Source organism: Lutra lutra, chromosome 12 (assembly GCF_902655055.1).
Source record: "Lutra lutra chromosome 12, mLutLut1.2, whole genome shotgun sequence".
NCBI lineage: Eukaryota > Metazoa > Chordata > Mammalia > Carnivora > Mustelidae > Lutra > Lutra lutra.
In genome coordinates, this window is record NC_062289.1 from 63,788,831 (window position 1) to 63,805,490 (window position 16,660).

At 55.0% G+C, this 16,660-nt stretch overlaps 1 protein-coding gene across 1 annotated transcript in view; it reads left to right on the forward strand.

Moving 5' to 3' along the window:
* The window catches only part of TXNRD2 (thioredoxin reductase 2), a 50,027-nt gene that overhangs the window by 13,670 nt on the left and 19,697 nt on the right, over positions 1-16,660 (forward strand). Inside the window, 6 exon segments of the mRNA XM_047697571.1 lie at positions 1,127-1,205; positions 1,696-1,758; positions 5,266-5,336; positions 13,555-13,574; positions 14,437-14,501; positions 14,503-14,529. Coding sequence (XP_047553527.1) covers positions 1,127-1,205; positions 1,696-1,758; positions 5,266-5,336; positions 13,555-13,574; positions 14,437-14,501; positions 14,503-14,529 — 325 coding nt within the window.

Genomic DNA, 16,660 nt, shown 5'->3' on the forward strand with positions numbered 1-16,660 from the left:
GTGCCCCAGGCTGCACTCAGCTCTGGCCAGGCTTGGCTCCCAGCCCTATAGCTCTGCCCTTTGCTTGTACAGGTCATGGAGGGGACAGTGTGACCTCTGAGGTCTGGGGGCTTTCATCTGAGCACTATGTGCTGGGCTCCAAGGACCTCCAAGATTCCAAGGAGTCTTCCTGAGGCTATGCAATAGGCAGCCATTTTGTGCCCATGAAGCCCAGGACAGCTGAGCAGGGGAAGTGGCCCACCTGCCCATCCCGGCCATCCCCCGCCACCTCAGGGAGCTAAGCTGCATCCTATCACTTTTCCTCTGTGTGGGGCTCAGTATTCCCAGGGCAGTTTGTTGGAAGCACAGGGTTCCTCCATGCTTCCTGCTGGCCCCAGGCAGCTCCCAGGCAAGTGCCAGGCAGGCCCAAGCCCACCTTCTGAGGTGCCCACAGAAGGAAGCCAGTGTGGAATTTACATCTGTGTCCTCTGGCTGTTACTGGGCCATGGGGGTGAGTGAGGGCTTGGTTCTTACAGCCCAGGCGGCAAATGGAGTCACAGGGCACGACTGTGGGGAGGACGTACAGTCGAGGTGGTGAAGCCTTACCAAAGGCGCCAAGAACCCACCATATGGAGTGGCCTTCATTATTAGGAGGTGTGGATCATTTCTGCACACCATGTACCTGAGTAGCATTCTGTCCTCGTCATGCCTGTTTTCCAGCCTTACTATCCCCTAAAGGCAGGGGGTGGTGGGCACCATCCCTTGTCTGCCGGAAGTTGGTCATTTGGGTGTCGGGGGTCACTGGGAGGGAGGGCCTCTGCTCCCTGCTAGAATGTGTCCAGGTGACAAGGCTTGACTCTGGGGAGGCCCAGCCACGTCTGTCATCACACGCCAGGGCTGTACTTTGGCTCTTGGGGCCATCCCGAGCTGGCTTCTGTCCTGGCAGTTCCAAGGATCCATGGCCCTCCTCCCCCTGCACACTTCCCAGTGCTGTTCTCCACTCACCCCTTGCCCTGGCCTGGGCTGGGGACAGGGGGCTGTGGGCCCCGAGCTCGCTTTTTAGCCGTCTGCTCCCTCTCTGGTCCCATCGGTGATGCCTAATTTGCAGAGGAAATATTTAACAGTCTTTTTTTTTTTTATTTTGCAGAAAAGTCATGTACTTTAACATCAAGGCCAGCTTTGTCGACGCACACACGATTTGCGGTGTCTCTAAAGGCGGGAAAGAGGTGAGGGCCCGGCTCTCCTGAGTGGCTCCGCTCAGGTGGTGCTGACCCTTCCAAGCACTCCAGCACTGTTCGACCTCAGTGCTGTCCTCAGTAATGAGCACTGCGGGAATTGACCACAGATCCCTCTGAGGCTGGTTATGATGCTTTATGGACGGTGAGACACGTCACCAAGAGGCACACAGTACCCAGCTGCCCGCTGCGCCAGGGTGATCAGACCCTCGCAGAGTTTTGCAGGGGTTGGAGGTGATGAGATACCTGCAGGGTGCCATGTAAGCTGCAGGGTGCTTGGAGTTAGAATGTCTCCCTGCCCCCTCCTGCTGGGCTCCCTCCTGGCTCGAGGACGCTGGACAGGCTCCCAGCTCCGAGCGACCCCTGAGCTGCTGGCCCCAGGGTGCACACTGCAAGGCAGGGGCTGTCATTAGAAAGCATGCATCTCTGCTGGCAGCCTCTGCAGACCTGCCTGACTATAGCTTCCTCCGTTTATTCTCAGACTCTGCTTTCGGCTGAGCATATTGTCATTGCTACCGGAGGGCGGCCGAGGTACCCGACCCACGTGAGTGTCCCCAGCACACAGCCTTCCCTCGCACCCTGGGCACGTTCACGGTCTCACGGCTCACGCTTCCCACACCAGTGGCACCCCCTGCTCTTTCTTTTCTTAAAAAAAAAATAATAATTTTTTTTTTCTATATTCACTCTGGTCACCTTCTCATGCTCTCTCAACTCCGTTTTATGGATGCAGCCTGGCAGGGACCCCCACAGCCCCCCACACTTCACATGGCTCTGGGACACCCCTGCTTCTGGTCTCCTTTGTCTCTCTTTGCTGATTCTTCCTTTTCTCCTCAGCGTCAGGGTGTTGGAACATCCAGGACTCAAGCCTCTCCTTCCTGCCCCCACTCCACATCATGACATAAGATTCTCCTACCATAAAACGCACCCTTTGAAAGGGTACGATTCAGGGGCTTTTGGTTAATTCACAGAGTTGTGCAACCGTCAGTCACCACTACCTCATTCCAGAACATTTTCATGCCCCTGATGAAATCCTGTCCCGTGAGTGGTCACTGATGTTCGTGGCTCCCCAGCCCCTGGCAACCACTAGTCTGGTTTCTGTCTCTGTGTGGATTTGCCCATTCTGGGCACTTCACATAAATGAAATCAGACAACATGTGGCCTTTGTGCCTGGCTTTCTGCACTCAGCAGAAGGTTCATCCACGTGGTAGCCTGGGTCAGACCTTCATTCCTTTCTATGCCTGAATAATGAGCCATTGTGTGGCTGGACCATAATTTTGTTTGTCCACTTGTCCATTGATGGACATCCGAGTTGTTTGCACTTTGAGCTGTTGTGAATAACGCTGCTGTGAACAAGTTTTTCCATGGACTGAAGTTTGCACTTCTCTTGGCTCTAGACCTAGGAACAGAATTGATGGGTCATACAGTAACATAGTTTTTAACCTTTTGAAGAGCCGGCCGTCTGTTTTCCAAAGTGGCTGCACCATTTCTCGTACCCCCTTTCCCCCAGTAACGTGTGAAGGTCATGCTTTCCTGGTTCTTTGCATTTCACAGTTTTGTTGTTGTTTTCGAGCAATGAGTAGTTCAAATAAAGTAACGCATGAATTCTGGAAATCTGAATCTTTCTCCACTACAGGGTTTTGTTTATTGCCATTGTATGTCTGAAGCGATTTTGTAAAGTCTGTTCTTTGTCAAGGGATGCCACCGAGGTCTCTGCTCGTTGGCTTAGTGCTCAGTGAGTAACTAGAGAGAGATTTCCTGAAACGCCAGGAGAAATGGCCCAGTCTTTGCTGAGGGATTCTGTAGGCATTTGAGGGCAAGCTTTGGGCCGTCAGCCAGGCGCCAGAAACTCTGCCTTAGCTCTCACTTCCTGCCTGTGCGAGGCCCCGAGGCCAGCCAAAAGTGAGAGCTCAGGTTGTCTCAGGCCTTTCCCAGGTGTGTGTGCAGCCCAGGGCCTACACCCAGCCTTCTAGGTCCCCAGGAGTGTGCAGGAGCTTTTCAAAGCCCCCGTGGACAGCTCACTCCTTGGCTTTTCCTTTTAAGCTCTGGGATGGTGCGTTGCTTGTTTCTGCTGTCACCCATTGTCTTGGGCAGCTGTGACATCCGTCACGGGACAGATCCTGCTCGGAGAGAGGCTTCTGGCCATGGGCAAGGTCACACGAGGTTGAAGACCAGCCTTTCGAGTTGGGGTCTCCTAGGGAAGCCCAGCCAGGTCGACCAATGACTGTTTCCTGGGAAGGAGCTCTGTCAGGGCTCCAGCCCGGCTCTGCTCGGCTCTCCCTAATATATTTTTTAAGTTGCTCACCCTTGCTCAAGGTTGCTGCTGTGCTGAGGGATGGGTCTAGAGTCTGTCACAACACCACAAAACTCACTGTTCTTACCAAATTCCAGCCATTTTTCTTAACTAAATATTCCCTGTGTTGCCGCAGCCTTTTGGTTCATTTCTGGAGTGCTCCACAAGTTGAATCTGACTGTTGTTGCTAGTTGTCTGGCTGTTTTTATGGAAGGGTGAACACTGGGAGGTCCTTGCACCACTGTTTTTTGCCCTCGTCCCCCTTACCGGCCCGGTCTTCTGTGAGGGCGCTGCTTTGCCCTCACTCCCACAAGGCAGGTGGAGCTAAGGAAGGGGCTATATGGTCAAGGTCATGCAGAGGGGGATGGGAAGCAGGAAGGGGCTTGGCCAAGGCCATATATCCTCGTGGGTCTCCCAGGGGCCCTGGGAAGCAGACAGCACAAGCCCCTGAGCCTCCACACGGGCTGCAGCAAAGTGCACAAGGCGCACAGACTCCCTGGGCCTAGAGGCCACTTCTGCCTCCAGATGGCGGAAGAACAAGGCACTGGTTCCATTTCTCCTCAGATGCCCAAATCCCAAGCCTCCCCTTTTGGTTCTGTGCTTTCTCTGGAAACGGAACAGAGGGGTTGTGGTGGAAAAGGCACACTCTGGTCCCCAGAGGAACACCATGCCTGCCTCCAGCTGTCGGGCCCGCAAGAGCGGCCTCCGGAGGGGACGGGTGGCTTGTGCACAGAGGTGGCCCTTGGCTGGCTTACATGGCTCTGTCGGGTGGTGGAGTGCTATTGTTCAAGGTAGCTGCTGACAGACAGAAGTGGGCAGCCATTAGCCACCCCTCACCCTTCAGCCAGGCTGGTTCTGCATAATGGCCCCGAAGGCCACAGTCTGCTCCTAGGAGCTGGGCGGTCATCTGGGCCCCAGCCAGCTGGACCTCGCCTAGGCAGCCGCCACATCTCCCCAGGCCGGCAGGGGATAGAGCAGGAGCTGTCTGGCCCCGGGGGGAGGAAGCTCAGTGGCTGCTCCGCTCTCCCACCGCCTACCCTACCACCTCCTCCCTGGGTGCCTGCCAAGGCTTGCTTGGGTTTTAGTCCCTTTGATTTCTAGACCTTTTGGTTTTCTTTCCACAAACCCGAGAAATTCCTGACTTTATTTTTATTGCCAATCGGAATCATAAACTGTTTGCATTCTGCTTCCTCTCCACCAGCACATCTTACTGTTCTTACTCTCATGGGCCACGGAGAGGACTCTGGTCCTTGGATCTCCCCCACCTGCTTAGTGGCCCCTCCTCAGGCTCTGCTGAGAATCAGGGGAGTCCATGCGATTCCTGGGCTCCCTCGAGGATGCCCAGGAGCATCAGTGCCCTTGGGGCCAGCCTGCCCCTCCACACCCTGTGTCACTCTGTTTCCCTGCTGCCCTCCCTGAGCCCAGCATCTGGATCAAGGGTAAGGCCCTGGAGAGCAGGGAGGAAAAAGCTGCGGGCCCCACACCAGCTCCCAGCCACCTCGAACAGCCAAGGAGTGCTGGGTGCTTTGCCCAGAAAGTTCATGGTGCTCCTAGTCAGATAAACCCAGGTCACCGGTCCTTAGAGGCCACAACCTGATGGACAGTGTGTAGAGCAGGGAAGCACCCCCAGGGGTGGGTGGGGGTGGTTCTGCTTGAGTTGTGTCTATGAAATGGTCATCTTATTTGAGGGGAAAGTCTCTGGGGACAGGCTGAGTGATGCTCTTCTCATGCTGACCGTTTTTTTTTTTTTTTCCTGGATAGATCGAAGGTGCCCTGGAATATGGAATTACAAGTGATGACCTCTTCTGGCTGAAGGAATCCCCTGGAAAAACGTAAGACCCCATGTGTGCCTTAATGGCGCTCCTTTTTTTTTTTTTTTTTTTTAAAAGATTTTATTATTTACTTGACAGAGAGAGACACAGCAGAGAGGTAACACAAGCAGGGGGAGTGGGAGAGGGAGAAGCAGGCTTTCCACTGAGCAGGGAGCCCAATGCAGGGCTCGATCCCAGGACCCTGGGCAGATGCTTAACGGCTAAGCCACCCAGGTGTCCCTGATGATCCTCTTTTGTTCACGGTTTCCAAGCATCAGAGCCATTCAGAACCACACATTGGTCCTCTCTCCCTAGTGCATTCTTTCCTGTCTATAGACAGGGAGGATGGTGTTTGTGCCCCTTGGTGGGGCTGTTGCCTGTCTTGGAAGTGATGACCCGTGTATTACCAAATGGACCAGCCACTATCTCGGGCAGTGGTTTTTCAAACAGGGTTCCCGGAGCCCCGGGCTTCCAGTGGGTCCGTCAGGGATATCACAGAAGAAGGATGTTCCAGGAGGAGAAAGTAAGGCCAGATCCTCTGGGAAATCCATTGGCTTTTCTGCAGGCCTTGATTAAACATCCCCTTTCCCCTGGCTTGAAACTTGGGCTTCTCTGAAAAGCAGCAAAGTCTCCAAAGTTCTCAGAAACTATAGCCCAGGAAATGAGATGTGCAGTGTGTGAGCAGTTTTATACTCTGTGAGTAGGTATTAATGCACTAAATGCATTTCCTGTCCCCACAGAGCAGGCCATGGTGGGGTGGGGATTCCAGGTCCACACAGGCACTGGGAGTGGCGGCTGGGGGACTCCGTGCTCTCAGGGACTGGAATGGCCACCAGAGGGCAGCAGAGGCTTTGTCATCAGCAGGCTCTCCGCTGCCTTGGGACTTGGCTTTGACAAAATACAGGTGGAAAAGTGTGCCAGGGAGGATGGCTGTGTGGGCACAAGTGTACGTGTAGGGCAGTGTGTGTGAATGGGCATGCGTGTGCTCTCCTCCTCGATGTTTCCCACTTCCTGAGGCATCTCTGGCTGGGGTCAGGGCTTGATTCCCTTGAGTGGTTGTACTGTGTTTATCTTCCCACCACTCACGAGTGTCTCACTAGGCTCTTTTTGTCGGTGTTATGAAATGCTGCAGTGAACACCTTTGGTGTGCATCTTATCTGCTGGCATAATGCTTCTTACGTGTTCTACATACCTGTCGGGGAGGGGGGTGTCCTGTAAGCAGAAAACCCAGGTACAGGGCTTCCCACGTCCTGCTAGCAGGTGCTCCCTCGTTGTGGGCTGTCCCGCATTTCCAGGCACACCTCTGCCTGCTCCCCACTTCCCCCTAATGGGGCTGGGCCATCAGCTTTTTCATGAGCGGGGAAACAGTAAGGAGCCTCTCCTCCTGCTCTAGGGGCAGGGGTAAACAGCAGTTGTTTCTGCCCAAGGCATGCGTGGTCCCTCCAATGAGGTGGTCAAGCTCACGCTGGCTTGGATCCCTCTGTCTCATTCCACTGGCTCCCCAGGCTGTGCTTTCTCTTTTTACTTGGTGATATTATTTCATACAGAAGTTCGTAATTTTCATGCTGTGACACTGATCACTTTTTTCCTTGATGCTGAACTGTCCTGGGTTATCTGTTCTTTTATCTTTAGCTCGCTAAGGGGTTAAATGTGACCTTGAGTCTATTTGCCCTTGCTATTTTTAGTCATCGTTTCCTGTATTTACTAGCCGTTTAAAACTGAGTGTGTCTGTGAGTGTATGAGTGTGTGTGAGAGAGAGAGAGGGAGTGTGTATGTGTGTGTGTGTGTGTGTGTGTGTGTGTGTGTTGTCAGCTTGGTCCGTGGCCTACTTTCTATCTAGTTTTTCTTTTTTCTTATCTGTTCCTTATCTTCCAGCTGTTTCGCAGCTCGGGCTGTGATCTCAGGCCATTTTGACCACACATTTTCTTGGCTTGTCATGTCATTTCACTTGTGTGGTGTACAAATGGTTTATTTATTTATTTATTTATTTATTTTTCCTAACCTACCTTAGATCTTTCTTTACATTTAATGGCTTTTAGATTTATTGCATGTTCAGGAAGGCCTGCTCCACCCCCAAGATAGCTTTCGAAAAAGAGCCCCTGTGTTTCCTTTAGGGCTTCCTTAGGTCAGATTTTCCTCTACATTCTTGGGGTGTTGGCAGTTCATGTTTGGTGTGGCGTGGATGGCATGGTGGTGTGGTATGGTATGGTGTGGCATGACATGTGTGGTATGGGGTGGCATGACGGGGTGGCACCCGGGCTGCCAGGGTTCTGGTGTCACTGACCAACAGCCCCACAAGCCAGTGTGAAATCTCCGTCCCTGAGTGGAGTCCAGTCCCACTCTGGCTTCTGACTCTGACTTTCCTGTATCACTGGCCCAAGTGCCTGGCAATGGCCTCAGATCTTCTCAGTTTTCTTTTGCACTGATTCCTGTGAGTGGAGTGTAGACCCGTTCTGCCAGCCTCTCCATAGTGGTCCTCCGGCTGTGGTTCAGACAGCTCCAGCTGCCACCGGAGCGTGTGTCCTGTCTGAGGCCCCCGTGCACTTCAGTCACCTCGGCCTGTAACCAAAGGCCAACATTTGCTGAATCCCGGTCTTCTGTCAAATTAGTTCCTATATCTTCTGTTGTTTCCTTTGTTTGCTATTTTCCCGTCTCCGTGTCCAGGAAGGGGTCAGTTTGCAGTGATCGCCTCTCGAGCCACTGCTCACAGGAGGCTGGGTGTGCACAGAGGCTGGCCGGGGCCATCACTTGGGCTGGGGAGGTTGGGAGGCCCAGGCACACCGGGTGCCACTGGTGCTCAGCACGGTGTCCTAGGGCCCGGTCCCTTCCTCCGCAACCTTACAGCCAGGGCAGCCAGGCAGGGAAGACACCACCCCAGATCTTTCGGCCGGGAGAGCAAGCACTGTGTTTATTTTCTTCAGAAAAAAAACATTTAGAAGATTTTTTTTTTTTTTTTAAGAAAAAAAAAAGCTCTTTCGTTTAGAAGGAATCTAGGTATGTTATTGTTGAAGAAAAAAAAAGTGTTTGCAATGTATCAGTCACCCGTTTCGTTCTGAGCATGATTTATGTGAGGAAATGGTTTTTTTAAAAATTAAGCTGGAGATATATCCCTGTACGATGCTTCTGTGAAAATGCGGCTTATTGTCCGGTGCCGTTAATGCAAGTTGTAACAGTGTGATATGGGAGGCACTGTTTACATGCTGCATTCCTCTCCTGCAGTCAAAATAAGCCCGGAGGGTCTACAGTAGCATTTCTGTATTTTATCAGCTTGGGCTGGGGCTGAGGGGGAGGCCTCCACTCACACTTGGAGGGGCTGTTTCTGCCAGATTTAGTTGCCTTATAAATATTCCCTGTGTTTATTTTAACTCGCCTTTAAAATGGAGCTGAAATTAATATGGGACCTGAGGGCTGGCCCCCCGGCCCTGTCGTGCCTCCTGTAGCGGGTGGGGCATCTCCGCTGGGTCCCGTCGGGAGGCGCGGCTGGTGGTGGAGGCACCCAGCGAGTGTGGTCCCCACCAGCCAGCTCCCTACGACCCCATCAGAGGTTCCCCGAGGGGCATGGCTGGCCCTGCGTCCCTTGTGAGCTCTGCAGCATGCACATGGGCTTTCCTCCCTCCATCCCTTCCCATGATGGGGCAATGGGCAGCATCGAGACCTTTTGGGGTGCATTCAAGTGGGGCACAGGGGCCATTAGCCCTCGGTGGGCCCACAGCCCTTCAGCCTCCTGTGGTTGTTCCACATCTTTGTCCCCTCGAGGCACGGACCCCAGTGGCCACAGAGGTGTTGAGCCTTCCAGACATGTGAGAGCCCCTCCCCACTGTCTTGCTTTGCTTGAATCCAGGCCTGGGGAGCCCAGGGCTAGAGAGATGGCAGGGAGGGAATGATGAAGCCCAAGCCTGGCTATTGGGAAGAATGAAAGTCTTCATGACGTGGCTGGGTGCCTGGCTTGGCACCCCGAGGTGACAGATCATGTATGGAAACCTTCACTGTATGCAGCATGAGCTCCCAAGTCTGTGAGCAGGGCCCTCGGAGGCCAAGCTGGGGCTGGGGGGGGGGGAGCCCTGGTGCCCCAGACCCTTGGAGCCACACCCTCGGCCCGAGATGGGACCACAAGATTGGCATCTACTCAGCCTCAGCCACCCGAATACCAGCTTTGTGGCTGGCACAGGTTGAAGAAGTAAGGAAGATTCTGGGGGAAGAACAGGGTCCCCTGGCAGGTAGCAGGAGCCCCTTCAGAAGTAAAGATCAGGGGAATAATGGTCACTTCCAGAAATTATCAACCACCAGGGGAGGAAGTGGGGGTGCAAAGGGAGTGTGCTGCCCTTCATGGGGAGCTTAGAGACGGCATCTGCGTGTCCCAGATGTCCAGCCCAGCGACTCCCTGGCAGGTAGAGGGAGGGTGGAAGGGAGAAAGGTAGGCCAGCTCCCCACAGTGCCTTCAAGGAGGCAGGCCAGAGGATTTCGGCTCCACCTTTGATCCCATGGCCTGGTGATCTTGGCTCACTCAGCTGGAGGACCACCTCTTCCACGCCTCTGGGCCTGGGCATCCTGGCTGGGACCTGAGCCTGGCCTCCCAACCTTCCCCGGGCCAGGATCCTCAGGTCTCCACTGCCTGTAACTGTTTAGGTGCCCTAAGGGTGGTGAACCAGGGTCACTCTGCTCCACGCCCCCTCGGCTCCCCAGCCTAGCCGGTCAGCAAGCCCGCCTGGGGTTCACTCCAGGTCTACAGGCTAGCTCTTTGCACAGCTGGGCTCTGAGCTGCAGCTTGGGGGTGACCCCAGTGCCATCACCTTTCTCTGACGGCAGAGGACTTGAATGAGACCGGAGCTACCTGGGGCAGCTCTTCCCCCACGTTGCCTGATGTGCTCACTACTCTTCCCAGTTGCCAGGAGTGTCCTGCCTTCCACAGCTGCTCTGTCCTTACGGCCCAGAGCTCTGTGCAGAAGGGTGTTTCTTTAACTCAGGCTGATTTTATACTGCCTGTCAGACCTGGTCCTAGAAAGAGCATTTTTTTTTTTTGGACCCTTATTTCAAGTCTGGAAGCTGATTAGGTATTATGATCATTCTTCTCTTAACCTGAGCACAAAAGGGAAGGATAGAAATTTTATCCTGCAAAGAACCACAGACGTTGTGTTAGAAAAACTCCTTGCTGTCAATTTCTCATTTCCCGCTTAATACCCATGTTCGTTTGGTGTGAGCTCCAGCAAAAGGGAGACGGGCTCTCTGCCTGCAACTTGGCTACCAGCCCGTAAAGATCTCTCCTGGTGTGTGGAGGGCTGCCGGGAGGAAGACAGCAAGGAAAACAACAACTCGGGGTGGCATTGTTATGAGGCCAGAACAGAGAGGCTCTGGCTAGGCGCAGGTGGGCCCAGTGTCAGACCCTGATAGGTGGGATGGGGCTGGCAGATCCCAGGCAAGCCTGGAGCTAGCCCCCACTGGGAAGGAGGCCTTTCCCCGCGCCCGTGGTCTTCCCGGGGCACCTGCGCTCGGTAGCCCACCTGGCATTTCCTGCACTGGTGGGGCTGCCAAGGAGCCAGGTGCCCGCTGTGAGGCCCTCACTTTGTGTGGGTGTTCCCCTTTGGGGAGCGGATCAGGGGCCTTCACACTCGAGAGGCAGGTGGAGGGCTCTTTAAGCTGGGGCTTCGAGGGTCTGAATTAAGGCTTTTGTTTCTGCTTCCTCCCCCATTCAGATTTTGAACAAGAAAGGCTGCCCTGTGATTAGGCTAATCCCACAGTTGTTACAGCTTCGCATGAAATATTTGCACACCGAAGGGCACAGACAGCAGGGTTGCCCAGAACACATGTACAATCGCATCAGGCGCTCCCAGGATGGGAGGGTGGTGACTGCCCACATGGGCCAGTGCCCTTAAGTCCGGGTCTCTTAATGTAGTGACAAGGTGAGGGTTTCCATCCTGCGGAGGCTCACTCGGGCCCTTCCACCCCAGACCTGACAAGCAGTCCTGACTTCTGCTGCTGCCAGCACCCCTGTCCTGTGGTGGGCCAAGGCCAGCACTGGTCCCTGCACCTTGGCAACTGGTCTCAGCCCCGTTGTTCCCAGGCCCCCTTCCTGGCCAAGAGTCCCCTTAGCCGCCAGAGGAATTTCTGTGCAGTTTCAAGGCTACAAAACAAAACAAAACAAAACAAAAAAACCCAGAGCCCCTCTTCTGGCCCTCCCTACCTCTTGTGATCTAGAGACTCCAGAGTCTGTCTGTCTTTGCTCTGGCGTTTCCCTACTTCAGCTCATTTGAAGGGAGTTTTCTGAGTTCTTGGAGCCTGTGTTCTGCAAAGAATAATGACCATTTGACAAATTGGGGGTAGGGTGGAGTGAAAACCAGTATTGTTGATAATCCTTGCTCACGACAAGAAGAGACTTCAAATTACCTTCCAGAAGGCAGGACGTGTATTTGTTTATGAGATTTGAGCTCTACACAGGCAGTCAAGGCACCCACTTTGGAGTGGCTGAGCTGGCTGGCACCAGCCTCCTCCCAGATGTGCCCTCTGTTGGCAGCTCAGAGCTGGTGGCCTGAGAAGGGTGGGTCCCCATGACTGGGAGGTGAGAGTGGGAGGCCCAGAATGCTGAGGTGGCTCCGGGATAGGGGGACCTGGGGCTCCGCATCTGCGTGGCCGCCTGCCTACCTCCCTGTTCGGCTTCCCAACCACACAGGGCAAGAAGTGGCGAGGGACCGGGGGCAGCAGAACAAAGCAGTCATGCCAAAATCCGGAGACTGCCCTCCCGCATCCTAAGCAATGTGACACAAGGGTCTGGAGATGTCCTACAGGCAATAGCTGACAGCTGGCTAGCTCCTGCTGGAGGGCCTACGTCCCAGAGGCCAGGAGTCTCCAAGACAGGCCAGGACAGCCCTGTTGTCCAACAGAGGGGCTCCCACATCACACGACAGTGTGATGTGGCTGTGGCTTTCACATCTTAGAGGAAAGCTTGTGCTTCTCACCGCATACATCGAGCACAAAAAGAAGTTAGATTGTGTCATTTTGAAAATGTCCCTCCACAGAGACTGACCTGTTACACGCCTGTGTGTGTTGCCACATCCACATGTGGATCCGCGTGAACGCCACCGTGTCTGTTTCTTAGACATTGCCAGGCCCGTATGGGACCCTGAATGCATCTCCGTGCTCCTGCTAGCCGCGGGGCCTAGTGTTCTTCTCAACTTTCTCATGCGGTGAGCTCTGTTCACTCGCCCCGAGCATGACTCCAGCCCAGTTCTGTCCCCAGCCCCCGAGAGGAAGCCGTGTGCCAGTTGCCTCCCGCGGGCACCTGCGGCAGTATTCCACGGGATAGACTGCTTTTTGAAATGGAATTATATCATTAGTACCTGCCGGGATTAGTGCTGACATTGGGCTTATCCGTCCTTACATCACCTCCTCTGTTCAAAGGCTGAAGGGGTGATCTGACAGCCCACCCACATGTTGCCACCCGGGCTGGGAATTTTCGGTCTATATTAGGCTGTGCGCATGTGTGTGTGTGTTTGTGCTGGTGTGCATGTGTGTTCACATATGCAGAGTGGAGCTGAATCACAAGAGAGGGCTTATGCTACTAGGGTAGATATTTTAAATGACTCTTCTGGGTCCCAGTGTCCTATGTCTCCCGCTGCCCCCAGGTGTCCTCATCTTTGCTCCAAGGAACTGGCCCTCCTGGCCCCGGCCCGTGTGAGGTGGGGCTGGACAGCCTGGCCTTCCAGGGTCTGAGGATGTTCTGAATAGCCACTGCTTTCCCAGAATCCTTCCTGCTGTCTGGTGCCCTCCCTGTCCTGCAGAGCATATCTGCCACCGAAGATCCGGAGGGAACCCCATGGCAAGAGTTTACACTAGGACAGAAGGAAAACTATTCCCCTTGTTCCACTGGGCTTTTCCTCCGCACACCCGTGGACTCCACATCAGTCGCACTCCTGGGATCTCTCGCAGGACATGGGCTCTTCTCTCACTGACCACTCACATCCTTCACCACCTGGCAATTTTCTGATTCAGTGACACTGTGTTTGTCATTTATCTCACAGTCAGAGCCTCTGGGAAGTGGGTTTTGTACCTTGGGACAACCTGTTTGAACAGTGAGCCTTGGCTGAGTCATCAACAGTGACACATCAGCTGACCAGGCAACCTTGCAGGGAAGCTCAAGGGCCCTGTCCCCCCGACAGAGGCCCCATTCAGGACAGCTGCATGGGGGCCATGGTGAGCCACGTATGGTACTCACCATTCTTTCCCTCTGTGTCCTTTCCTCTAACAGGTTGGTGGTCGGGGCCAGCTGTATCCTTTACCAGCGTACAGGTGACAGCCGGCTGTGCTCACAGGCCTGAGAGGGGACGCCCGGTTCCTACAGCCCCTCCCCCATGGCCCTCCCTTCCAGCAGGGAGGACCGTCTGCCGCCTGGAGTCAGGCGTTTCCAGGGCCACTCAGGGCAGATGACCTGTACCCAGGGGACAATTTGAGGCTGACCTTTGAGGCTAGGGCTTCCTGGAGGCATTTCCTGAGCCGCACACTGAGATGCCTGGAGCCCTTCAGGGCAGCTGGACACAGCCGTGAGGCAGGTGGTGCTCCCTGGAGAGCAGTCCCATCTGGGCCTGTTCCTTCAGAAGGGCGGTAACACGAGAGAGGCTCAGGGAGGAGCCATGGAGGATCTGAGGTCAGGAGAGGGGATAGCTGAGGGAAGGGGAAAGCTGGGACTGCTAGCTGGGAGCCAGGTTCGAAGGTAGCTCTTCCATTTCTTTCATGAAGGACACTCTTCCCTTCTGTTGCTACTCGGACCCCTTGGGAGTCCTGGCACCAAAGGCTGATATTAAATTGCAAGGAGCCTGGACAGATGCCCCATGGAGGCAGAAGCCACCTGGCCCTGGGTGCTGGAGGGTGCCCCTGTGCCGTGGCTCTCAGAGTCCCCTCCTCACTTTGGACATGTGTTTCTGAGGTCGGGGTGTGGGAGGGGGTCTTTGTGGCTTGTGTTGGGACCTCTTCCAGGCTGACTGGAGATTGTCGGGGAGCGGGTGGCTGGCCAGAGCACTGGGAATGTCTGGCCACAGCTGCTGCTTTCCCAGATCCTTCCTGCTGCCTGGTGCCCTCCCGGTCCCTTGGCTCCTGATGTCACGATCCATTAGCCTTCCTTAGCCTCTGGCAGACGTGGCCCTGGAGTGTGCTGGCTTCCTTACCGGTCTCGGATTGGACACGACCGTCATGATAAGAAAGCATCCCTCTCCGGGGCTTTGACCAGGTATGGCCGTGGGTGCCCCAGCTCCACCCTGTTCTCTCTCCCAGCGGGTGCAGTGTGGTCTGGGAGTGAGGTCCTCAGTCTTCAAAACTGGCCCTTGTGTTGAGTGAGGAGATTGTTCCTGAAAACAGAAAACACCTGCCAGAGTGTGGAAGGAGGGGCTGGCCCATGGAATGTGTGGTAACATCCCCCCAGATCGAAGGGACATTGGTGGGCACGGCAGGCCAGCCTCATGGACCACAAGGTTTGGGTCAACCCTTCTAGTCCCTCCATTAGAAAGCAGAAAGAATGTGGTGGCTAGTCTGCTGTCCCCCGTCTCCCTGCTGAGCCCCTCTGGTGTCTGAGCAGGGTGCCACCTCCGTGGGGACAGCCACCGGGTCGGGAAGCAGGTGCCAGACTGGTAAGGCCATGGGAGCCTTAGGAGGTGACAGAAAAGAGGGAATGTATGGAGTAAGGACGAGCACTTGGTGGCTGTCCTGGCCGGCGGCCCACCCTGAAGTGCTCAGAGTGTCCCACAACAGCCTCTGAAGCCCCGCCAGTTCCACGTCCTGTCCACTGCATGGGGCCAGCTCCTCTCACAGCCTGCCTGTCAGTTGGCCACTCCTGACAGCCACATGGCAGGAGCTCAGAGGGCCACCCTGTGGGGTCTGAAGAGTACAGGTTGTCCTGACCCACATTAGGGCCATAGACGCCCTGATGATGGCAGAGGCATCCATGTCAGGGGCACGTGGTTTGCTGTTTGTTGTTTGTTTAACTAAAATTCTTCAAGAAAAAGTCACCTGTTAAAACCGAAGTCTAGGGCTTTCACTGTCAAGAGGTCAAAATTTCCTTCACGTGCCTGAGAAGGAAGACAGACCCCTGTCTGTCTGTGCTGTCTGGCCTCGTGAGCTCTTGCAGGGGTGGGGAAGCAGTGGGCCTGCCGTTCCAGCGCCCAGCCCCAGCCCACCTGGTGGATGCTGTATATGCTGTGTGGGGCCGTACTTGCTTGCTTTCTTGCTTTCTTTCTGAGATTTTATGTCAGAGAGAAAGAGAAGAGCAAATGAGTAGGGAAAAATGTATGGCAGAGGGAAAAGGAGGCTCTCCCCTGAGTGAGGAGCCTGATGTGAGATTTGATCTCAAGACTTTGGGATCATGACCTGAGCTAAAGGCAGACCCTTAACCGACTGAGCTAGCCAGGCCAGGCAGCAACATCTGGGAAAGTCTCGGTGCCTCGGGCCATGGGTGGAGATGGCCAGTCGCAAACCAGACAGGAGCCACATGAGGCCACGCTGTAGGACACTGAGAAGGACAAGGCCTGTGAGCAGGGGGGCTGTAGGGACAGGGACCACTCAGAAGACTGGCCTTCCAGCCCAGGCAGAAGTTGAAGACCAACGAGAGGGATGCCCTGGGACATGGGGGCACAGTGGGGAGGCCAGGTGACCCAGGCCCTGCCTCAGAAAGATGTGCAGCCCTGGTGGCAGGACATGGTCCTGGCCACGTGGCTCAGTTGGGCCCAGTATTCCCCCACGGACTGCGACAGAGACTCCAGGCTCATCAGGAGTCCAGAGGGAGGAGCCGCCTATACTTGTGTTCCCGTGACTCATGTGGACAGTCCTGAACAGGCAGGGCTCTTCATGGTGTATGTCTCTATATGAGTGGGGTACCAGAGGATTTAAACAGTGGCTTTATTTCCTCTTCAAAGAGGAAACTGTTGTCTGACTGGGGCTCTGGTCAGCGCAAGCCCTGCTACTCCCTCACAGCGGCCCCGGAGCTGAGACCCCATCTGCAGCAAGGGGTACAGAGCCTCCAAGGCTGGGAGGAGGGAGCCCTCTCTGCAGATGCCAGGGTCCACCTCCACCACCCCCACCATGCCTGCTACCTTGTATATCTTGGTGGGGAGCAGAGGGGCCCACCTACTGTCCCAACTCCCCAGAGGCAGAGGAGGTGACAGCATTTGGCAATGGTGGCAGGAATGGAGCCAAGTATCATCTCATTCAGCCAGGCCAGAGCCCCAGGGGCAAAGGGTGCTTCTCTGTCACTGTTTCAGTGAAGACTTAGTTAATCGGCATGTAGAGAAGGCCCTGAAGGTCAAGTGCATCCTAATCCAAGGGCCCCAGGTTCTCGGATTTGGAGCTGGCATCAGGTGCTCTCCCAG